This window comes from Maylandia zebra, linkage group LG17 (genome assembly GCF_041146795.1).
Source record: "Maylandia zebra isolate NMK-2024a linkage group LG17, Mzebra_GT3a, whole genome shotgun sequence".
Classification (NCBI taxonomy): Eukaryota; Metazoa; Chordata; class Actinopteri; order Cichliformes; family Cichlidae; genus Maylandia; species Maylandia zebra.
The window spans coordinates 29,291,218-29,316,877 of NC_135183.1; the positions used below are offsets into that span (position 1 = coordinate 29,291,218).

The 25,660-nt window shown below is 40.9% G+C and overlaps 1 protein-coding gene across 3 annotated transcripts in view; it reads left to right on the forward strand.

Annotated features, from left to right (window-relative positions):
- plxna4 (plexin A4) overlaps nt 1-25,660 on the forward strand; it is a 244,758-nt gene that overhangs the window by 127,422 nt on the left and 91,676 nt on the right. For all 3 annotated transcript variants that reach the window (XM_076875467.1, XM_004548251.3, XM_004548250.3), the window contains exons 4-5: nt 8,122-8,250; nt 21,883-21,983. In XM_076875467.1, the coding sequence (XP_076731582.1) occupies nt 8,122-8,250; nt 21,883-21,983 (230 nt within the window). The remainder of the gene's footprint in view (nt 1-8,121; nt 8,251-21,882; nt 21,984-25,660) is intronic.

The following is a 25,660-nucleotide window of genomic DNA, read 5'->3' on the forward strand; positions in this document are numbered from 1 at the left end:
TCAAAATTGAAGGCAATGATAGTGAGGAAACCTGTCACTCATCCTTTGAAGCCACGGAGGCGATTGAGGGACGAGAGGAGAGCAGGGGGGAAAGTTAGGAAGCCTCCGGACACTTGTCCCCTTTCCAACACGATCATCTCCCACAATAACATTCTTGTCCTCCGCTTCTCTTCTTGCCTTCTCTATCTCTCAGCAGGTGGATAAGGTTAGATTAGTAGGCCACATGGGCCTGCAGGCTAACAGGTACCACACCTTAAATGCTACAGCGGTCAGTCACCGAACCAGGGGTCCCCCTGCAGCTCGGCCTGATTTAGTGTCAGATCTCAGGAGGGAGGTAGTTAAAATATTTACTGGAGTCGCATTAAGTGCACATATGCTATGTCTGATTCTGTGTTTAACTTCCCCTATTTATTACTTTATATTGCCACATCTATGTCATCTGCTACCTGCGTTTTAGTTTTCTAACCAGCAAGGAAATGGTCTGTGCTGTATTTGGATTGTGTGCAGGACAAGTCAGTCAGTTAAATCTAAAAGGTAGTTAATCCATTCATCTTCTTCTGCTTCAGGGTCATGATGGGGCAACAGGCAGGGTACACCCTGACGACCAGCTTAATCTGAACAGAACTGGAGCTATCAAAAAAAGACCAGCAATTGTTTTGGGGTTTTTAGTTTTTAATCGTGCCATGCCTCCTATTCCTAAACTGCCAAGCCAAAATAAATCATCTACAGAAAATTAACCCAAAGAAGTTTAAACTCAACGGGGGCGCCATTGTAGAAGTCGTATTTCTCCACATTTTTGACAATGGCCATGCAAATCTTTGTAGTTGCTTCCCCGCTAACAATGACATTTCCTTGATTTGCACCCACAAAGCACCTTCTCTCACAGAGAAGGCATCGGGGAAAGACATTAATTAAAATCCTGCTGTGTAGCAGATATGCCTAATTGCAAACATAAAACAGAGAATAGTGAATTAAAGCATAGAATGAGTTCAGTTCCAGTCAGTGGGGTTTTTTTTTTTGCCAACTCATCCTCCAATACAGAGGCGCTGAGTTGAGAGGGGGGAAAAGATTTTAAATCTGTCTTTAATAAACCGAATGAATATTTTACTTCCATAAAGGAAAGCTGTAAACCACTGAGTCAGTGTTGTACCATTTGAATAAGTACAAGATGACTCTATTGTAGCTTGTCATAAAATATAAAATACGCTGCCAAAAGACAATGTAGATGTAGAAAGAAAAACCATAGCATTAGTAATTTATGTGTCACCTACAATACTTGTTGAAATGGAACAGATTTAGAGCGTCCTGGCCAGACATCATCTTCTCAGGATAAAACCACGTGTCTGTCTTTGATTGTCCCTAATAACTCTTGCTGGCAATAGCTAGCGGATCATATGAGATTTCTGTATTCTAACAATGCTGCACGACCAGCCTGGCATCCCACATTTGGGTGCGACATCCTTGTTAATACCCTGAGATTAATGTCAAATTATCTACACTCTCCCACTAGTGTTGCACCGGTCCATCTCGCCTCAAGCTAAATATCGAGGCACTGAATGTGGAAGTGCAGAGTTTTTTCTGGCATTGATTGACACTGAGAGATGGAGCCAGTCTGCCTCTAGCCCCCTTTCCTTCTGTTATTCTTTCTGCTCACCCCCCCCCCCCCCCCCCCCCCCCCCAAGTCCTCTTTTCTCTCAGTCTGCCATATGCTTTAGCGAGCTGGACAGATTTGGGCAATCAGACAGCCACCATTGTGTTGCTGTCGGTATGAATAGAACGCGTGGAGAGACACATTGCCATTATGTAGTGACGATACGTTGCTTCTTCTTTTTTTTCCTGTCTCTTTCACCGTGAATGTTGCTCTCCCTTGTCTCTGTCTGTCTGCCTGTGTCTCTCTCTAGGCTCTTAATATATGTCCTGCGTTGCCTGGATGAATACCTAACACTCTGCTGTCTGCTTTAAAACAAGGGTGAAAACCTGAGCCTGAGTGTGGCAAGTCAGGCTGAGGTGTCTTTTGGCATTTGGCCGTATTGTGCTCTGTCCAGAATGTTTATGACTGATATCTAAAACTGGAAAAAGCTGAAGCTCCTATATACATGACCTGCAGACAACTTGATGGTGCTGCTTGTATTTTGTCATAGCTTTGAAAATACTTAGTTTGTAAAACCGAAAGAATAAGTAAAGTGACAGAGAAAGTCTCTTATAGGGTAAATCTTTAAATGTACCTTGTGAAAATAGTACAAGGTCTCTTAATTAAATTAAATTGCTTCATATTTCAGTGAAGTGACACTAATAGGTGTATAAATCTGAATTCTTATTGACTTTATTCTATTTTTCCATTTAGCTTAGTTAGATTCTGTTACTTCCTGTTTTATTTTGAAGGATATTCCTTCATGTGGCTATCTGTACCTTTTCCTTTCTTGGTATCCAATGAAGCTATTTTCCCTTTATCTTAGGAGTTTCCCACTACTTTCCTGTAGCCACATTTGTTAAATATTCATCCTTAATCAATTTATTTAACTACCTCTGTTTTAAGTATATATTTATGTCTATCGACTAAAAAGAAGCATAAACAATGAAAACTAGCATTATTTTAGCATATCCAAAACACAAGGGTTCATGACCCTTTCAGCTGCAGAGATGCTGGCAGACCACTGAGTTTGCCCATATGCATGTTTCACAGGATTAGGGAAATTTCTGTCACAAATATTGTGGAAATTTAGTTTTGCCAGCATGCTGTATGACTTTGGATGACTTTCCGCTCCAGCCCACTCACCTCACTGTGGTTGCATGACACGTGTCAGACCGTAGTGATACTTTAGTCAGCAGCTTATTCTGGCTTCCCCTAGCAGCATGTTGGTCATGGTGTGTGTTCCAGCCATGGCCTGTTAGTGTGCCATGCAAAACAGACTGCAACTCTGTGTGACAAGCCTTCCTTTTGCCACCCCAAAATCCATGCCATAGTAGGAAAGGACACAAGTTTTTCAATCTCGCTCACTCTCCTTACTCATATTCAAAAAGTTTCCCTCCTGAAGTTTTTTGTTTGTTTCAGAAGCTCAATTTTAATAGTTTCCTCCCAAAGTCCATGTACACTCACTTTGTTTAGTGCAAAACATTCAACTTTTCATCGAGGTATGCAGAAGAGCTTTTCCAAATCCACAAGACACTGAACTTCGAGGCACATGGAAGTGGACTGCATAACCACTTCTGCCATCTTGGATGGTAGCATCAAGGTTTGGGATAAACAAGATGAATACGTGGATTCAATCTGCTTTGTGTCAGTAATTCAGGCTGCTGTTGGTGGAGTACTGGTGTGGGTGGTATTTTTCTGACACACTTTGGAGCCCTTATTATCAGTGATGATTGAGCATCGTTTAAACATCACAGCCTACCTGAGTATTGTTGCCGACCATGTCCATCCCTTTATGACCCCAGTTTTAACACATCGTGTCACAAAGCTCAAATCAACTCAAAGTGATTTCTTGAACATGAAAATGAGTTCACTGTAATTAAAAGGCCTCTGCAGTCCTCAGATCTTTTCCCAATAGAGCCCCTTTGGGATGTGATGGAGTGGGATTCATATCACTTAAGTGCAAATGACAGAACTGCAGCAACTGTGTGATGCTTTAATGCCAATTTGGATCATAATCTCAGAGGAATGTTTCAGCACCTTGTTAAATCTATACCATAAAGATTTTAAGCAGTTCTGGAGGCACAAGGGGATACAACTCAGTACCCAATAAAGTGGCCAGTAAGCATATGTCGTGTTAACTGGCTAGTGCAAATTGGTCATACACTGCAGGTGTGGGTGTGAGCGCTAATTGTTGACTGTGTCTCTGTGTTAGCCCTGTGATTGATTGGCAACAAGTGTGTTCCCCGCCTCTCGCTCAGTGTCAACTGGGATATGCTCCAGCTTCCAACTGTGACCCTCCAAGCAGGGAAAGCTAATGATGTGCTACCTTCAGTTTGCTCTAGGTAATGTGTTGTTATCTAGATATTGTGGTCGTACCCGTAGCGTCTCCATTTAATCACAGCAGTATTTTTATTTCTCTTGATGATTAACTAGTCTAGTCTTAACATGCGGACCAGCCTTCTCACCGTTTGATGTAAAGTGGTTTCTACACAATCGCAGCCCAAGTTCACAGAGATTATCCCAAATCAATAGATGTTCTAAGATGTGTAACCAGAGGTACTGAATTTGAAAGGGCAATTTTTAGTGGAAGAGGGTTCCAGAGGGGCAACAGCATTATTGACTGCGGATATGGAAGGTGTCTGTTGATTCAGCCATGACACTACAAGCAGTCTGTGTCCCTCATATTGCAATAATATTATTTAGTGTATTTTTTCTTTACTGTCCTCTGATACATTTCTACAGCTTTTCCCTTTTTTTCTTATACAAAATAACCCTACACTTAACACACAGGGTTTATTTTTGAACATCACGTGAATTATTCTTAGCATTATGCTTTTACCAGCCCGCAAGCATGCAGTTAGAGGAAATACCATACCTTCCATGTGCTTTTGTAGCATAGAGTGCCAATATGAGCAAACTGAGCAAGGGTAATCCTGTGGTTTTCACACCGGAACGGCTTCCCCGTCTGTATCACACCTTCTGCTAGCTGTTAGCCCCATGGAGAGAGGGAAATGGTGATTTTAGGCATATGATTTTTCATGGACACAGTCAAGGCAGGAAGTACCATCTGCATATGATGTTCCGCTTGTTTTTCTCTGCACTCTGACTGTTTTATTAAATTATCTATAGCCGTTAGATGCATTCTTTTTGATCAGCACTGCACTCACATTCTGCTTATGCTTTTTTGGTGGATTGCAAATAAGACTGTAATAGTCGGGCCCAATAGCTTTAAAGGCCTATATAAAAATATTTTATATGCACTAAATGTATTCTTGAGACAGTATGATCACTGAGACAAGATCCTATTTGTGTCTCTACAACATTGTCACTGCAGAGCCGACTGCTCATAATAGCAGCTGTTGTAGTTGTCTGTCACAGCCACTAGGTGGATGCTATATCTGGACAAAGTAGTCACTCTGTGGAGGATTTTCCTATATGTGAACTGTGATGGTGTGAATCAGTTGCATGGTCCTCCTGGCACAGTCGGGAATATAAAAAAATATTGTATGCTCTGTGTGTGCGCCCTGAGTCAAAAGTGCCAGTAAATTTCCCGGCTCTTCCCAGAGTATCTCCTACAAGCATCTCCAGCCAGGAAGCCTGTATGTGTGCGTATAGGAGTGTGAAAGGGAGAGACAGTGAACTGCTAATGTTTCTACACACACAATCACTTGCATGTTCATGTTCATCTATATGTGGGCCTAGAGCATCCCTCACCTTCCCACTACTCTGAGGCAAAATGAAGTCTGTCTGGCAGTGAATGTCTATTGTGTAGTGCTAATGTGATAGCAGAGATTAGCATTGTAATCCATTTAGCATAGAACAGCTAATCCACTTTATTACTGTTGAAAAGGAATCTGATAATATTGGCTAGCACCAGTGTGGCTGCCTTAATGATTTGAGGCTGATGAAAAAAAAAATACTTTAAGATATATTCATAATTACTGTCTCTGATAATGAATGTAGGATTAGTAGGTTCATAACAAACCATGTCATTAATTTTAGCATTTAATCAAGAAAATAAAAGTGGTATAGTAGTATGCTGTTTTGTTTGTTGAGTCTTTTTTTGTCTAATTATAAAGGACTTTTCATGCACTAAGTGGATATTTTATATTAATTCTTCTAAGAGCAGAGATTGATATAAAAGAAGATGAAGACAACTCTGTTTTAAAAGCTACAAACCCCTCTGTATGTGCCAATTATTGTACAAACAAGACCACTGGTCCTTGATTTAAATCAGTCTTTCTCCCTTGTGCGTTCCCCTCTGGTCCCAGTGTGACTAAACCAGCTAGCGTTGCATTCTTGCAGACGTGCTCCATGCTCCCTGGTGGCTCGTTTGTTTTGTTGGTGGTCAGATTGAGGGATAATATACAGGAACTTCCCCTTGAAGCCTCTTCGCTCCTTGGTGACTGTGGATCTCTCCCAACACAATAAAACTCTACATCCAGTGACCGCTATAGACTGTCAGCCCTTTAACTCTACACAGCAAATGACTTGAGACCTTTATCACATGCTGTTGAGGTAAACTGATACATGTTTCCATGCATGCACATGCACAAATGATGAATGCTGTGCGTATATGCTTAGCACCTAAAATTAACATCCCCAATTGGGCAGATTAGATAACCCCACCTGCTGAATTGAGCTCTGGCTTACAAGAAAGTTTCTTTCTTCTTGCCTCCTTCTCTTCTTTCTTTCTCTCCTATTTGCCTTCTGTTCCTTTCTTTGCAACTGACCCTGCATACAATGGCTCCCAGTGGAAAAAAAGAACTCAAGGTTCTTTGAGATCGAGGTCACTACACGAGCCAAGCAGGAGGCTGAAAAAAAAGAGAGAGGAAGGAGAATGAATGAGAAACAAAAGGAGGGAGAGTGGGGTGAAGTCGGGGTTAAACAAGGTGTCTGTTTAAAGAAATGCGATGTTGTGAAATGGGATATCAGTAGAAACAGCAGGACAGGGCAGCACTTAAGCTGCAGCCAGTATACTTATAGTAGGTTTCTTTCTTTGCTCTACAATAGTTGACTGTCAAAGCAAAGACAAAAAGAAAGTTGCTTTGAACTATAAAGAGCTGCAGATTCTTTGGTTTTTGTTATGTAGAGAGTAAAGGAAAAGTAGAACCAACTAACATTGTCACTTACTATAAAGAACATCCTGATTGAGTTTCTTAACATTACCTTAAAAGTTTAGTGATGGAAATTCAAAGGCATGAGAGAGAGAAAAACTTAGAGTAATTTCCTCAAAATCCATCTTAAGATGAAGTTTAAAAAACGTAAATGCCCACTAGTCCTTTTTATCCAGCCTTTAACAAAGATAACCACCTTTTATTGAACGGTTCAGTCAGGCTACTTGACCTGAAAGAGACTTTAACTTGAGGTGTATCAGGTTATGATATTCAGACAGAACACAGAGTATGATGTCCTAGGGTTATTATAATTAATCAAAAAATGACTCATCTGTCTAGTCGACCATCTGCTTCCTATCCAATTATCTCCTGTTTATGCCTGTTACCTGTGAACCCGTAAGTGCTGAAGAGCACAAAGAACTACCAAGAGTCATCACAACTTTAACAAGACTTAGTTCACACCTGTCAAAAAAACCCAGAAAGGGCTGTGCGTGTGTGTCTGTGTGTGTTTGTCTATTCTATTGGGTGCTGAAAGTTGCTTAGTTAGGTAGAGTCAGGACTTTGTGTTACTGGAAAAATGGAGCCAGAGGACAAGATTTGGAAAGGATCATTTGCAGCACACACAATCAATCTGATTGTGTGTGTGTGTGTGTGTGTGTGTGTGTGTGTGTGTGTGTGTGTGTGTGTGTGTGTGTGTGTGTGTGTGTGTGTGTGTGTGTGTGTGTGTGTGTGTAAGAGTAAGAGAGAGAGAGAGAGAGAAACACAATGTAAGCAGATGTTCTGGCACAACCCAGACCACTTCCATCACATCAGCAAGTGTGCGTGGGCTCAATTCCATGCACTTTCTGCTGAATAAACTCACCTAGGGGCCCATAGACCACACCTCTTGCCCAGATGCCTTATTACCATAATCACTTTTGAATGGCTTAAACTGTGATAGAGAAAGATGTCCTTCTCAGCAACAGCACCGACAGCCTTGATGCAAGGCAAAAATCCCAAGTCAGTATATCCTGGGCAGTTTAGCTAATAAAAACATCCAAAATTACCTTTTAAACGATTCCTTCATTTGTATTTGCACACTTTGTTGTCCTAGATACCACCTTTGTTCCACTGCCAAGTCCTTCCTGGAAGGCAACCGTTTTCTCTCCTGTGTTTCTTATTTGCACCTCAGCTGTTCTTTATTTCGATGTTATGTCTTTAGCCATTTACTCAGTTACACATTTATGTAATTGGACTTAGCAGTTGATTCATGTGAAGTTTTAATGTCATGATTGCAGTACCCATGAGCGCAATGGTTGTGAAAGAGTGATTGAAAATGTATAATAAATGCAGTATGTTAATCTTTTAATGTGCTTCTCTTCTCGTTTTTAGATTCGTGTAGATGGCTCCTCCCGTGCCCTTCAGTATGAGACTGTGCAGGCTGTGGAGAATGGACCCATCCTCAGAGACATGGCCTTCTCTTCTGACCATCACTACCTCTATGTCATGTCTGAGACCCAGGTCAGACACACAAACAAACACATACATCAAAACTCCTCCCTGCTGACTCAGTATCATAACCACTGGCATTTATCATTTTCTTATGTCACAGGGTAGAATAACCTTTGGTATGGCAATAGAGGATTTCATTACAGCCTGACTAGAGGAGGGAAGAGGATTAGATGGACCATTGGATGTTGTGACCATGTCTTTTTATAGAAACAGGCTGTGAGGGTAGAGCTGGAGTGAATAAATGTGTTGAATTATGGCGAGAGAGAAGAGTGGTCTTAGTCCACTTTGGTGTGTGCTGGTGTGTGTATGTCTGAGCAGGCAGATTCACACATCTCTCTTGGTACCTTTGATGACATGGAATGTGGAGTGAAATAGCAGCACTCTATGTAATGGACACAGACACAGAGTCGGCGAACACCTATCAGAGGCAAAACCTTGCCAAAATAGCACCACGAAAAGTCACGTAAATGGACACCTCCCTGACTGGCTGACTATGTTAGATGTTCACGTTCTCTTTATATTCACCACAAAACACAGGCATGGACTTGTATCGTAATTTACATGTACAAAAGCATGATGACCAAAGCAAGGTCACAATCATAAAACGACAAATTCATTTACAGTCAAAGAAATAAGCACACATTTTGCTTAACTGAAGCTACCAATAGTAGCTTAATTATCAATACAGCATTAAAATAACTGAAAAATCTGTTGACATACTGATGGATACTTACAGATACTGTAGATTCATTTCAAATTCCATTTTAATTATATAGTGCTAAATCAAGAACACCAGTCACCTCATTGCACAATGATTCATATTTGAAGGTAAAGACCCTACAATAATACATTAAAATTGCCAACAATCAGTTGAGCCACAATGAACAAACACTTGGGATGTGGGATGGAAAAACTCCCTTTTAAAACGAAGGAACTTCTGGGAGAACCAGGCTCAGGCTCTCACCCCTCACCCCAACTGTTGGGGTGAGAGGAAAGAAACGGGACAATGCAGAAGAGAAATATTATATAGAATAGTAAAAAGCTCCTTATATATCTCAACAAGATCATACTTTTTTTTTAAACTTTGGCCTAACAATGCACCAACAATAAAGGTAATGGGCCACACCTCTTAGTCTTTGAACTCAGCTTTAATTTTAGTCCCATTGCCACAGGTGAATAAAATCACGCACCCAGCAATGCATTCTGCCTTTAAAATCATGAAGAATGGGTCATTTGGGGAGAATTTGTGCTCCTGTAATAGGATCCCACAATTGTAACAAGTCAGTTTTTTGGAAAGTGGATATATTTTTGGACCCACAGCAATTCGAATTGACAGACGACATAACGTTATGGGAGCAGGATTACAGAATGCTGAGGCGCAGAGTTCCACACCTCATCTGGTGTTAACATCACCACAAAAGTTATGAGCTGGGAGCTTCACATCATGGGTTTCCATGGCCAAGCAGCTCCTGTAAGGGCAATCTGCAGGTGACTTAGTGCTTTTGCCGATGTAGCGCATCAGCACCTCAGAACTGCATCTAATTGCAGCATTTATTTAGTTACATTTAACCGCTGCAACACTTTCCACGAGGCACTGTTAGCAATTAAATCATAAAGGCCAAATCAAGCCACCAGTGAATCGCTGTCTCTGTTTGCTGTTCATTATTAATGCGACTGTTAGAAATAATTTTGCAGGAGCTCTGAAGTACGGATAATGTGCATATCACTCCCTCTCTCACGCTCGCTCTCTCGCCGCTTTATCTCCTGCCACCCACAATCACAGAAGGCCACTGCTGTTTTGTTGGCATCAGTTGTTACCCCTGCACATTGTTTGTAGCTTCCAGAGGATTATAGACCTCTCTGGCACCGTGGAAGTGTCACTATTTACTAATGTAGTGCATTGCAATTTGTTTGTGTGTATGTGTGTGTGTGTGTGTGAATGCGTGTGTAAATGTGTGCACATTTTAAGTGGCCAGATTATCGTGATAACCTTTTAAAATATCAGTGAGTTGAAGGTGCCCTTTCAGATGGTGCTCTCATTGCCTCTCCTCGTCAGCCCATCTGTAGAGCGAGCGGGAAAGCAAAGGAACACAAGTGAGCAAAATAAGGACATTTAGGATGTTATTTGTCACGGCATCCAATTACTACTCTTTTGTGCAAATCTGTTAACCAGCAGTGTGAGAATTTGTGTTTTATTTCCCTTTCTCTTAGATTGTAGTCCATGTAATTGGCTTTATAAAAAATAGTACAGATTAACAAATGAATTATTAAAAATATTTGACTTCCATTTTTTTTACCCTCACTAACCCTCGTTAGATTTCTTTATGTCTCGCTTTTATTGCACAACATCGTGTTACAAATTTAGTATTTTTTTAATTTGCATGCCAATTAGCTTATATTGAAAAAAAGAAGCATGGAGTGGAGTATTTTTTGTCCTGTAGTCGTTGTGCGTGTGTGCTTTATGTCTGTGTTTGCGTGTGTGTGTCTGCATAAGGCCTTGGTAATAATTAGTCTATTAGCCCAGTTGCGGCGCTAACCTACACTAACTGTTTGGGAGGAACATTTGGGAATTACCATACATACAAATAGAGAAAGCAGTTAATGAACACCCCACATGGAATATGCAGATAAATACACAGATAAATCCAGTGCACAAACACACATTCTTCTTTAGTCCTGAAGTGTTTATAGAAAAGGATGAGACATACAACTAAGAGTAACTTTGTTTCATTTATTTGCTTTATGTTTGAGCAACACCTTCATAGGTTAGCGCTATTTTAAGTCCATTATTGATGTTCTATTTCAATGTAATACCTCAGTGTGTCCTAAGTAAGCAGTATAAACTAGCTATTTGTAATTCTCAATGTCGATTAGACAGCTAAAATATGCAACTTTGCCATCACTGTCCTGATTTTTCTGTGAATCAGAGCTGTTTCCAAGTGCCTTCAATTAGTGAAGGAGATGAACCTAAATTCTTGCATGTGAAATGTCGAGAACATGTCGCAACAGTATTTTGAAATTATAGTTTTGCACAGCATGTCTTTTTTTTTTTTTCTCAGCAAGTTAGTTCTTGAAGATTTTCCTGCAATGTCTAGTTGAACTGTTTCCTGTCACGGCATTGCTTCAGGCCAAAACAGCTTTTCATAAGTCGTCTACAAACTCAAACAAAGATATAATCTGACATAATACATGTTTGTTTTTATTTATCACACATTTAATCAACAAATAAATTACCCGCATAAGATTTGCCATTAACATACATGACATTACTTTGCTTTTGGCCTTAATGCAGATCTGCTGCTTCAACGTAAAAGAATTGGCGCCTGATTTTTATTCGCAGATTGCCTTAAATTTCTTGGCTGTCAGCCTTAACAGTTAGTGCCAAGTTCAAAGGGCATGTTGTGGTCACCCTAGCACACCGCAGTGCTGGCTACCACGCTATTTGCTGGATCACTGGGGCAGTTTAAAATAACATCCAGCGTACACATACACATTTGCCAATTCCCAGGAGTGTCAAACGCTATTAAAACAGCTCGAGTTGGTCAATAGCAACAGGCCACCTGCTGTTTCTGGGGCCTGGGACACAGATACTCAAAGACGGAGAGTATGATATTTGAAAAGAAGGAGAAATACAAAAAGGGATAGAAGGAGAAGACCAAGGGTGCCCACAACAGGAGGCCAGAACAAAGCTGGTCGATGTAGCTGGACCCATACTGTGCATAGCCTTGAATTACTCCCCTTCTTATTGGCGATGCCCGACCAAGAGGGGGGATACCTCTGGATTCTGGCTGCTGTGTGAACTCGGCACCGAACAGTGAAGGTCAAATACTTATACTGGAGGAGAAGACGCAGAGAAAGAGCATTAAAAATTAATTTAAAGCTCACTTCTTTTGTCAAAAGTAAAGAAGAAGTTAATAAGAATGATTCTTATTGTACTACATTTGGCACACAAAATACAAAGTGTGTTAGTATGGTATTTGGGCATGACATGCTGCAATAATTGGTTGCTCTGTTTTGGGATTGAGTCTCCAGAACTGGCAGGATCAAACCCCAATGTTTAAACCTTTCTCTCATTTGGGTTGTTGGAAGTGGAGAGGATTATCTAGCACATCTTATATAGTTGCTCGGTTTGGTTGAGATGTCATCACTGTAAAGGAGATAACATAAGCGTGTTGTGCGCTTTGCTGAGAAGGTGGTTGGCTGCAGACTCCCATCTCTGCAGGACCTGTACACCTCCAGGACACTGGGGCGTGCAGCTCGGATCTCAGCTGACCCTTCTCACCCTGGACACAGTCTGTTTGACCTGCTCCCCTCAGGCAGGAGGCTCCGGTCCATTCGCACCAGAACCTCTCGCCATAAGAACAGTTTCTTCCCCTCTGCTGTTGAACACATGAACAATAACCGTATGACTGTTCCCACCACTAACACATGACCCTACGCTGTGTTCACTGCATCATTCCATGTTTGGCACTGATCACCACCTGCACTCATGTATATATCATGTATATATCTATCTATCTACTTAGCACTTTTAATTCTTATTCTTATTTTTATTTTTCATGTCTATTTAAGAGTAATTTATAACAGTATGTTTGCACTGAAGCACCGCAGCAATTTCCTAATGTTGTAAACCCGCTCAACATTTGGCAATAAAACCCATTCTGATTCTGATAACACACAAGTCACATAATCGTAACATTAAGCGTATCATTATGAGGGACGAGACCTCTCCTAGAAGAAGATACAGTAGAAATGGATTCAAGCAGAGGCTTTGAGGTTTGAGATTCTGCTGGAAGTAAAGTTGACCTGAATAAAGCTGAACTACTTTGTTGCTCATATTTCTCTTTCACAAAATTTACAATGAAGACAACTTATACAAAGATGGGAAAAGGCTCTGGAAGCTTCGTCTGTCTATTAATGCTAGAGAGATCCACTCTTTGTTCCCCCAGCAATCATCACTCTGAAATCACACCGGGAATGAAAGAAAGCAAACATGAATAGTTGGGCCTTATAATGATTCTGCAGCCCAGTGTTTTTTTTCTTTATCCTTGACAGAACGTGTGTATTGGTATCTGCTATTTAACTAGCAGAGCCATCTTCAGTGTAAAGGTGAATATTGTCACTCTCATTGCAAAGAAAAAGAAAAACCCAGCCAAGGATGACAGCAGAAAATTAACAGTAGCTATAAAGTCTCTGTGCAGAATTACAGTTTAATTTAAAAGTGCATTTAAAGTAATGATTACTTTTTAAGTGTGTCACGCTGTATTTATAGTCTTTTTGTCTTGCCTAAATCAGTTGGCAATTAACTGTAATCAATTATAAATAAGTTACAATGGGGCAGAACTACTGGAACATCTTGGCAGAGAAGTATAAATCAGCCTTCAGGGTTTGACTATCGTGCTGAGAGTCACACTATACCCTGCTTGTCTGTGTCAAATTATACACTCATTAGAGAAGGAAGCTGGCCAAACACTTAGACAAACACACATTCTCACGCTGTATTGTGTGTTCTCAAAATGATGTCGACATTGTATTTCTTTCGTGTCCTTGCGTGTTTTATTTATTCATTTTGCTGCCTTTTCCTGCCTCTTTGCTCCATCTTGTGACTGTGTGATGTTTGTTAGTCTTGTTTTATTTCAGGGTTACAGAATTTGCCTCTTGTTGCCCCTGATATTTTCTCAAATGAAAGTACATGAGGGCTCAGTCTTTTGTGTTTTCTCTTGTCCCCCCTTCCGTTCCATCTGTATCCCATTTCTAACTGTATCTGACTCCCCATTGTCATTTAAACCAAGCACCATCCCCCAATCTCCCACCGCCCCCATTCCCCCCCCCCCCCCCCCCCCCAATTCCATATTAGTAAAGTAATCTGTCATCCCTGCCTTCCCCTCATTAATTCAGTGATTGGCTGTCCTTTAATTGGATCTTCTTTTCACTCACACATACGCACACATGTGCACACGCGCATGCACAAGTCATCCTATTAGTGGGCTAAATAGGTGTTCTGGTATAAAGGGGACAGTTAGATTATAGAACTGGGTGTCATTATGGATGCTAAGGTTGCAGTTTGAGTGACAAGGGCAGGTCAATCCCACTGTTAATATGAGCTGGTAGCGTAGTCCGTTATTATGTTGCTATTCTGTTAACACTGGTTCATCTGTCAACTACACCTGGGTAGAATGAATGAGGAGGTGTCACTGGATCTCCGGGATCATTTCACCATTAGTGAAAGGGAGTTGAAGTGCACACCACACAGCAACATTTTTAGTAAAAGCTATAAATATATTCGTTGCCCCTCTGAAGTGATGAATTGTGACTAGTTCTGATATAAAAAGCTTATTTTAACGCATACATTCTTTCTTTTCCATATTTAATAAATAAAGGTCATCCAATCAAAGAGAGGGATCTCGTTGCATTAATCTTGCAAGCTTTCCATTAATGGCTTTGGTGAAATGCACAGAATCATAACTTTTAATTATAACAAGAATATGGTACATGTCCACAAACACTACGGCTAAGTCTGTGGCCCTGAAACTGTGATCTTTGTTTGACTCGGGAAAAATTAAATTAAATCAAACGAATGTGTTTTGAATAGGAAAATAAAGAAGGCAAAGCTGAAGCTAAGTCGGATCTTTTTTTAATGACTGAAAAATTGTGGCGTGTGGTGCGGGAATCTTTTTCAGCTTTTGAAGTGGTTCATGCCAGAAAAAATGCTGAGAACCACTGCTCTAAGTAGGGTTTTATGTCAGTTGGAGTAAAAACAACTTGGATCCAATCAGGAGAATGTAATTTCTATTAATATGATTTTAATGGCAAAGCACATTAGTCAGCAGCTGACTGTGCCAAGCCTTGACATGTGTTTGAGGGCATTCGAGAGCTGTTCCAGAGGTTGTTTGCTGTGTCTTTTTCTTTCAATTCATCTTTTAGTGTTCCCATAGCTATACCATTACCCTACAGCAAACACAGCAAATGCATTAACTTATCCTGCCAGCCACTGAGCTGTGAGCCAGTGGTTAGATTGTTTTCTGCCATGTTCCTAAATTGCCCTCGTGCTTGGGTATTTCTTTTCCCCACCTATACTAAAGCTTCTCATTCAGCATATAAACCGTTGCTGGAAAGTACTGTGACTTCCACGCTCATTGTGCTAAATTATTTATGTTCACCGTAGCAAATGTAGATCTGTAAGTGTGAATTATTGAAAATGTGTACCATAGTGGGTGAGATCGTTCAAAGTCAAATGGATTTATTTTTTTTACCCCCCCAAGGGAAATCCGACAAGCCAATTTGTAGAAGTATTGCGCCTTTGCATCTCATCCAAGACGTTTAGTACAAGCGTCCTTTAATTTTTGTCAGCAGGAAACTTTCTACCACATCTCTTGGAATTTGGCTTCTCTCACCTCTCTAGTGTGCAGATGGAAGTTACGAGGGTGTTTAGATGTGCATATTATGTTGTGTCCCAGTTTAGCTACAGGCACATTGTGGTCTAACAAGGCAAGTGAAGAGAGCTGATATGTCGCGATCACTGCTGCCTGACAAGCTTCTGAAAAATGTCAATAAAGTGGGGCAGACAAGGTTGAAGCGAACTCTTCCCTGATACAAAGTCCCATTTTTAATGTTACCCCGTTCTTCTTTCTCCCGTTGTCTCACTTGTTAACTTTTTCCCTGTTGCAGTATGTTTCTCAGTCTGTTTTCACAGTCTTGTTCAACTAATTTCTGCAAGGACATCACTAAATAAAAGAAGACAGAAATTCGATTTTTTTAAAAAATTGTCATTCAAGTGAGTCACCATCATCTCTGAGCGTCTTGGCTACTGGAAATAGTCCAAACAGTGCACTCCTTCTTCATGATACAGGCCTTATTTTATCCAAGGGCCCAATGACGCATTCTGTGCAGATTTAGACTCTGTGCAAGTACTTTTTTTGTGTTTACTGACCAACATGTCTTGGTTCTTGCAGTAACTATGTACAGTAATAGGACAACATTAGCATCCATCTTTTTTCGCCTTATCCAATTTGGGCTTGTGGGGGTGTTGAAGCTGTCATAAGGCGAGAGGCAGGGTACACCCTGGACAGTTTGCCAATCTGGTGCATGGCTAATAGAGAGACAGACAAGCATTCATGCTCACTGTAAATTTAGAATTGCTAATTAACTTAACATGCATATTTTTGGCCTGTGGGAGGAAGCAGAATACCTGGAGAGAACCCAAGTAGACACAAGGAGAAAGGCCCTAGCCTTGATACGAACCCGGGACCTTCCTCGGATGAGGTGGCTGATATGATTTTGCTTTTTGCCCTTAAACCTTGGTTCCAAATTTAAGTAAGCATAAACTAAACTGTTTCAAGCTTGTTCACCTGCTTTTTTCCTCTCTTTGAACGGAGGGCTCACTGTCTTTGGAGTGATAGGATAAATAAAAATGATTGATTGTAACAGAGTCATTTGTCTTAAGCTGACAATCCTGACAGTGCAATAGATGGCTTTGTCATTTAACCTCTGGAACGTCAAATGAAACCAATATTGAACCTGCAGCCACTGGCCCGCTCTGTTAGCTGAGTTTGTGATATAATACCATTGTTTGGTGGCTGACGGATTGAGTGGGACGTCGGCTGTGACGAGGCAGTGGATCGTTGACGTGTCCCTCGCTTCATTTGACTTTAACTTCATTTGACTTTAACGCACCTTCATCCAGCTGGAGGTGCGATACAGAAAGACAAAAAAAGGAAGTCACACTGAAGCAAATGAAGCATCAACTCACATTCTGCGTTAGAAGACAAGAACATTCAGGATTTATAAGGCGAAGTAAACAAGAAACAAAATGCTGCTTGACCACTTGGAATAAATGATCAGTAGCTTTACCCTGGGTGGGTGTGGGTGTATTTGAGGGGAGTTGAAAAAGCTTGAGTTGTAAACTTTAAAACAATACAGATGGTGGCATGCACACTGGCACTGCTTTGCTTTCTTCTGCTGTAAGAAGCAATACATCGTTCTCAAATGCACTGCAATGTGTTGGTTTGAAAATAACCAAAAAGCACCACATTACTTACATTTAGCACATTATTTCTTGTTAATTTCACTTCCCAGCCAAAAGGATTGCCAACACTGTGCTGAACTAATGAACAAACTCACACCAGGGAAGGAGAAAAAGACGAAGCTAGCCGGGAGGAAGAAGAGAAAAGATAAGAGAAGTTCAGTGTGCCCTACAGGCTGTGAAGCAGGATTGGGCTATCACTTTAATTTCCCTCTCTCTGTTCATTTGGAGTGGTTTAGTTTAGCTGCAGGTGGAATCCCTGTTTAATTACAAGTGGAGTGGGCAGGAAAAGAGTGGGATAAAGAGAGGAATAGAGATTAGGCTGAAGAATTAGTTGATAATAAAAGTCTCTGCCGATTTAATAAATGATCACTTTCCCCATTGCAGGTTGACTTGGATGCCCCTGGCATTGTGTAAGAAGAAGGGGAGTCAGAGTAAAAGAGGGAGCAAAGAAAAACAAAGACAGTCTTTCCTTAGTGGAATGATTAAGGTTTTAAAGTAAAAATTTGAAGATGCAAAGGCCCCCACCCTGACACCCCAATTCCCTTGATACCCATCTTACACATATAAACTGTATATATAATTTGATGCCATTGTGCCGCCACAGTAAATGATCAAGTGCGTCTTCATCTTCCTCCCCACACATTAGGGTATCAAGTACTTCTGTGATCTCTGCCTTTTTTAAAAAGCACGATTATGTTCAGCAGCCTCCATCTCTCCCTATTGTGAAAGGAGGGAGAGTGCAGGGTGTAATGGCTGTCATTTACTCACCTGAAACACGGAGGGAATTATAAATGCCATGCACCCCATCCTTTGTATTTATCCCTGCTGATATGATAGCACGGTCATAGTGGAGAGACTGCAAGCCGTAATGGTCGTCTCACTGGCAAAGCCCACGAAGAAGATAGCATGAAATGAATGTGATATCGAGATGAGAGGGACAAGGGGTGCATTGGGTCGTTTAGCCACCAAATCCCTCAATTTTTTGATAAAAGAGGAGACAAAAGTATTGCTCGCTAAAGTGTGTGTGTGTGTGTGTCCGATAGAGGAGCGAAGCTCTGGAGAGATGATGAATGTATGATCTTACACACCTCAGAGCATCTGAGTGACAGAGACAGACAGATAGAAACAGAGGGAGAATGAATGATATCAGGATGTGTGCTCTGGAACAGAGGAGCCACATCGGCACCCATCATTTTTGCCATGCTCTGAATGGTGGTGTGTGTTTGCCTTTGTTTGTGTGTATGTTTTATCTGTTCAATAAAACCATCTCCCCAGATGCAGGCATCTGAGGCGTTGATAGGCATCAGGAGGTTCATTCCATTATAATCGAAGTTTAATTCCATGTGAGGTTTTTTTTGTGTAGGTGTATAGTTGTGGGCGATGTGTGTATCAGCATATCTGCCACTGATGAAGTGTTAAATTGTAAAGATACAGTGGCATCTTTTGCTACAGTTCTGTCTGGGTGCTTAGTTTCTATGGCAGATCACAAGGTGACAAACCACTTGATGGCGTGTCACGGCCACGTAGATGACATAAATACGCACATGCACCGGCAAAGAGAAATCGTGCTTTCATATACTCTTACGATAAGGCTTTTTGGAGCTGAAATCCCACTATAGGCTATCACAATGGCCTTTCTCTTTAGTGACTTAGAGCTTATTTTAGCTGGCAGTGGGGCGAGGCAGTGCTGGATTGCAGGAGGAGGTGCAGGCCCGGTGGAGAGTGACAGGAAAGCAGGAAATCTATCTCGCAAGATGCACCGTGCAATGACGATCAGTGTTGAGTTTGATCATGTGCACACACCATTTCTCCACTATCTCCCCGATTCCATCTCAAACTCATTCTCTTTATCTACCTAATGCAAATACGCCTCTACACAGTAGGGAGGGCAAAAAATACTAGCTATTTTTTTTCCCCCAGAGCAGACACAAGCTTAGCACACAGAAGTGCTTTGTCTCTAATCTGTAATAGCAAGCTGGATTCCTCTTGACTTTGACAAGGAAATACGCCCCCTCTGAATTTATTCAGCTGTGTGTGAATCTGTTTTAGAATGTGTGTGTATGTGTGTGTGTGTGTGTGTGTGTTTGCAAGCGAGTACGCTATTTATAGTACTTGCAAAGATGCATAAATGTCGCGAGAAAGAGAAGGAACAATGCACTAGTATGTTTTTTTAGAGTTTCTCCGTCATGTGTCACTGCATGACTCCAGTAGTACTGTATGTGGATGTCTGTGGTTCTTGTGCATCAGTGTGCATATGTCTTGAAATATGACTTCCACCATCAGCGTGAGCAAAACTGACTTGACTTGTGTGGGGTTTTTTTTTTATTATTATTATTTGAGAGAGGCTGTCAGGCAGAGATGTGCTGTGTGATAGTCCAACAGAGAGAACCGCCGTCAGTGGCAGGCTGTGCTTTAGAGATACCACTAGGCACAGGCATTTCTGATCTCTTGTTACATTCTGTCATGCCCTACATTGCATGGTTTAATTATGGTCCTTTTCATACCCTCAAATATGGAATTTAGTCAGTAAAATGTGCTGCAACGACATGTATAATTACATCTCATATATCCAGAGGTACACAGAGAGAGAGCAGTATGCAAAACAGTTTGATCCTCAGTTCATATTGTAGGTGGTTGATTTAAGACCTAAATTACATCAGTACTCACCATGACTGCATTAGTATTTGCGAACAGGGCATTAAATCCATGTTTTCTTTAGCAAGTTGCGCTTGAGCTGACCTCTTACTCAAACTTCTCTATCTATATTTTTGTAATTCTTTTTGCTATAAATGTAATGTCTCTCAGGTATCCAGGATAATGGGTTTGAGTATTCAGCAAAGGTATAATAAGTCTATTGAGTATTTTGATGTAAGACTTACTTTTGTCCTCTCCATGATACATCTTCAGTGAATCACTCAAAGAATCCTTAATAAATATGCACTGGAGAATCCTGTAATGGTAAAGGTGTCCTGGCCCTGCCCCTGAAGAGCCAATTAAAAGCTGAACAGGGCACCATATGAGTCAGTCGTGTTGCACATGACACATGCAGCCCATAGATTCAATTGTGTGATGGCAGCCATACCTGTACTTGTTAAAAATAGCAAACATGTAGGATAGAATATTATTTTTCTTGTCTAATCATATTCATAGCATGAATTAGCATGACATTTGTGGTTTAGTTTGAGGAGTCGGTTAATGAATATAACAGATATGACAGCATGCATTTTTATATCTCATTGGACATTGCATCTGTTTTAACTGTCTCCCTTTTCATTTAAATAGTACAATAATTGCTTGGGGGTGTTACCAAAGTGACTGCCAAATTTTGAGACTTTCTTGAAACTAGGTCCAGTGGTTTAAGTCATACCACGGATGTATACTATCGCTGGGTGACACACAATGATAGTGTAGCCTTCTAGTTCCTTTATGTTAAGTGGGTTTTAAAATAAAAGAAACAATTTTTTAAAGTTTCATGTGAGAAAAAGTTGAAGAAACTCAACTTGGATGTTAAAAGAAAAAACAAACTATTTGTACCTTTCTTCTAACAATTTTTTTCCACTGTTTTTTAGTAATTCCAGAAGTATGTAGGCACACGTGCACCCTTTTTACCCACATCGGTCCAACACCGACGATGTTGTCTCTCTTTCTTGGCTGTCATCACAGAGCAGCCTGAGTGACAGCGGTCATCTACCAATGACGGCTCATTTATCAAAAGTGCCAGCAACACCTATTATTGCACCATGCAGTTACCATGGAGACAAGAGGAGGGGGACAGCCCGAGATCTACCTCAGCTTTGCCCCTTGTGCTCGGTCACTCATGGCCCATGCCAATCAGTGCCAGTCAATGCCACTTTGAATTGGCAAGGCTATACATCATAATGGATGGACGGCTGTCCCAAGTGGCCAAGTTTCCCATATGGAACGAGGTCGATTGGAGCAACGGGGGAGCTGTCGAAAAATAACATTTTAATAGAAATCGGTCATGAAACTAAAAGAATTTATGTGTCTATACAGTATAGTGGGTAAAACTAGTGCTTTAGATGGATTTGTTTTTCGGGCTGTTGCGTAAATCAAGATAAAAGGAAGGCTTTAATTGAATCTTCCACATCTTCATGATGTAATTGTGTTTAATAGAGACAATTTACAACTAGCATAATTGTTTTAATGATCATTTTGTGTTGATCTGAGTCATCCTAGATGGAAACAATAACTCTGTAACAATATATTATATATTATGTTTTCAGTAAAAGGCGTTACTATCACCGTCACCTCTGCACCTACACTTACCTCGACCATACAGCAGACAGATACTGCTAATTGCAACAGCAGTATTGCTGATCTGAAGAAGCTGTCTATGACACCATTATCCAAAGATTCCTGCTCACTGCACTTTCTTATTTGATGTCTTGAAAATGTATCATTATGTCTCTCTGCCAAAACCTGAACACAATGTTTCTGTTTTGTTTCAGAATATTATATATCACTTTCACTAGTTTCAGGCCCTCTCTGTGTCTTGTGGTAATGTTCTCCTTTTGGTATTTCTGCTCATCCTCGCATTATTCATGCAGCCACACAGCTTTCTGCTGTATGTTAATGATATTTGTATCTCATTGCAGCTGTCGAGGATCCCAGTGGAGGCGTGTGGTCAGTACACAACCTGCAGCGAATGTCTTGGATCCGGAGATCCCCACTGTGGCTGGTGTGTTCTGCACAACATGTAAGTCCTGTTAGAACTCTCTCAGACCTAAACACACATGCAGTTCTCTCTTTCCTGCTTACCCCTGATGCATACAAATACTGTATTTGCTCAGTTGCTTCTCTTTCATTTGTTATGCCTCCAACATACCAGACATTTTGAGGGTGTTTTGGGTTGTTAGACTCCCCTACCTCTATGTGGCGCCTGGGTCCATGCCCAGCATTCCATCCTTTGCAGTCTTTTAGCTTTTAGGGACACCTGAAGCCAGCGCAGGCCAAGTCTCAGATTGCTTTCCTGGGGAATCAGCTTTTTGCCAACAACCCCCCACCCCACCCTTTAGATCCATTACCAAACCTAACCACTGGCATTGTTTACTACCCCTGAAACTAGAACCTGGTGAGAGCATAGATACTGGTGGGCACTGCCAGTGGGCACCAAGCCCAGTTGACGCTAAGCAAGTGATAGCTTCTTTTATTGTAGAAAACTGTTGAATGACATCTCCAAGATTAGTTCATTAAAAACAAATGATTTACTTTTTCTTGCACCCTGTTCCCCTTCGTCTTCTCTTTTCTTATTGCTCCTGCTTTTAAGACCGTCTCCCTCATTGTTTCCTTGAAATGCACAAGCATGCACACATAGATAAGCACAAATTCGCAAACACCCCAGCTGCTGTCAAACCCTTGTCCCTCAAGATGGGAGGGAGATAGTGCTTGCTGTGGGCAGGGAGATTTCCCACTCCACTGTAAATTGAAAATTGGTTTCTTGTGTTGGTTCTAGCCCTGGGGTAGAGTGTGTGTAAATGTGCGTAGGTGTGTGTATCAGTGAGACTGAGTACATTTAGCACCTTCATCCCTGCTGGCACTGAGAGGACACAGTGAGGGCAGGGTAGCAGGGTGAGTGTGAGAGGAACATACTGAAAGCTGCAGAGAAGTGAAGATGGACAGATGAAGGGAATAACAGATGAATGGCAAGGTCATAAAGAGAGAGCTAAGGGAACAGAATAGTAAAGAATAGATACTGGCAAATTCTAAGAAACACTCAAGGTATCAAGGATATCATGACATATTCAATGATCAGGGAGTGAGTGTGTCTGAAAGGCGGGCGAAAAAAGTATCTGTTTGTGCAACAGAACATAAGAAATAAAAATAGAGGATGCACATAGGATGCAGCCTGTGAACACTCATTTGAGCGCCACATATTAGAAGTTATAAGCAAGGTCACACACATATAGTAATTCCAACCATACATTTAATTTCTATCACGATCACCAATTCACTATGTGTGGTAATATGTACTGTTTAAGTATGGATTTATGTGTGCTTACAAACTCATTAAGACTTTTCGTATCCTAACAGTCAGAGGAAATGGGTGGTTACAGATTGGTCTGTCACACTTAGCCCTTTCAGCTCACCTCTGTCTTAACACACACATATAAGCCACGAATGCTCACACACAAGCCCTTGTTGCTTGAGAGTTAGTGTCAAGTCACCGAAAACAAGAATAGAACCCAAAGAGAGCGAGAAAATAACCAAAGTGCCTCTTGAGTCGATCTCAGGTGTCTAGACGTTTGACCATCACAAGGGCAGGAAAAAGAGATTACAGGTGTGCTGTGTGCATGCGAGTTTGTGTTTGGTGTGTGAGCCTGTGCGGACCTATCAGCACTCACACATTCTGTCATTCAGACAGCCCGGTAGCACACAGCCACAAAATGTGAAATGCACAACCCATTGGGACTGATCGACCACAGGTTCACCTTTCTCAAAGTCCATCCCCCTTACCCAGCATGTGAATTCTTAACTTGGTCCTGGTGTAATTGAAACCCCCCCGAGTTCCACCTCGACCACAGGGTAGACAGGACTTTATACTCCTGCCACAACCACTGCTGTTGTTTTATTAGCCCGTTAATTTATTTATTGTATAGCTCCCTAATTTACCAAATTTAGGCCTCAGCACCAAGGATAATTTCATATTCTTTACATTATTGCTGTGTTTTTTTCCTAACCATTGAATTTTTTCTTGATTATGTTTGAGAAAATTGCAAAACAAAGTTTAATAACAGACTTGTAAACTTCATGTTAAAACAATGGAGGATGGATGTAGCTGTTGAGTATATTTACTAATTCACCACAGACAACTAATTACTGACTGCTGTGCATGGATTGTGCCGTCGCTCATGCAAATATGCGTGTGTAGATACAAATGCATTACACACCATAATACTCTGTAGTCCACATAAACATGTTACTTTTAATGGTCTCTAGAGGATAATTGGAAAATAATTATGTGTCTGGAAACATAAAAATCCACTGAGATGACATGGGCTTGAAAATTATGCTTTGAAGGTCCTGAAGCATGTATGCAGTCTGTTAATATTTGTGTATGTATGTTTCCACTCCTTCCTACCCACTTTATTTAATGTAAGGTCAGTAGTAGTGCAAAGCCATTAACAGGCTTGATTCACAGCTTGATAGATAACATCCCAGCAGACCTCCAAAAAGAAAAAGTGTTTACACAGACACATGGCCAATCTTCACATTTAGCTGTAGTTCTCAGTAAAATGTAATACTTTCTCGAGAGTATTTTTAAAATGTCCTTTTTTCCAGTTTTCTATATTTTGAATAGTTGTTTTGTATGGCCGCTTTTCAATTATCCAAAACAAAAAAGGAAGCTTTACAAGTTAAACAGGCTGAAGGATAAAGAAAGTGGGAGAACTAGGGTTTATTTTGCAAGGTAGCATGACTGTTAGGCTGTCCTTGTTGTGTAGGTCTGGTACACTCATACACAAAAATGCACACATGGTTGATCCAAAGCACTTTTCTTCAGGCATCTCAGCAATTGAAAGCTGAACTGTTTGATATTCGGAAGACAGAAATGTTTAACGTTTTTCTTTTCGTCTTCACCCACCTCCGCTTTGTCTTGGCTGAACCATATTTCTGTTGTAACACAAAAAAGGAACAATTATTGATGGATAGCTGCATGCAAGAGTCGATCAGTGGATTCTGAACATAAAGTACTGTTGCTCAAAGAAGTAGTTTAGTCGAAAAGGACTGATACGTTGTTTACTAAGTATACAACAGCTCAAAACTGAACAGTAAAGCTTGCACATTTTCAAACACATTTTCTAATTGTGAAAGCTGCTAAATAAAACCAAAACAAGCCTGTATAGCTTGCAACCTTCGCCTATCTGCTTGTACGCGGCACATTTACTAAAGTAATGATTTAACGACAAGCACAAAATCCTCCATTTCCCTCTGTGACTGGTCACAAGTCCTGCTCAATCATAGAAGTGATTAACCTAGCATTATGACATGAAGTGAAAACCAGTAAGCTCCGTAAGTGAATGACAACAGTTTAATGATGTAAAGCCTCAGGAAAAGTCTGCAGGGAAAAACATAAATATAGGAATATAGAGCTTGTGTGTTTGTCTGCCTTCACACTCAATGCATCGCTATCCTGTGAAATGCTTTTTCCTGGTCTGGCCAAGCCTGAAGATATTTTTACAAAGGATGAAAGCAGGCACCTGGCCTAGTACACTGACAACAGACCAGAGACTTGAACACACATAGCAAAGGCCTAATAACATATAGCAAACGTATAGCAAAAGGGCCGAACCAGGAAGAGCTCAGACTCATACACGGTCTCCCACCCACACTCACTTTGTGCTGGAAAGAGGGGTGTTCAGTGGAAGGATAGCAAGC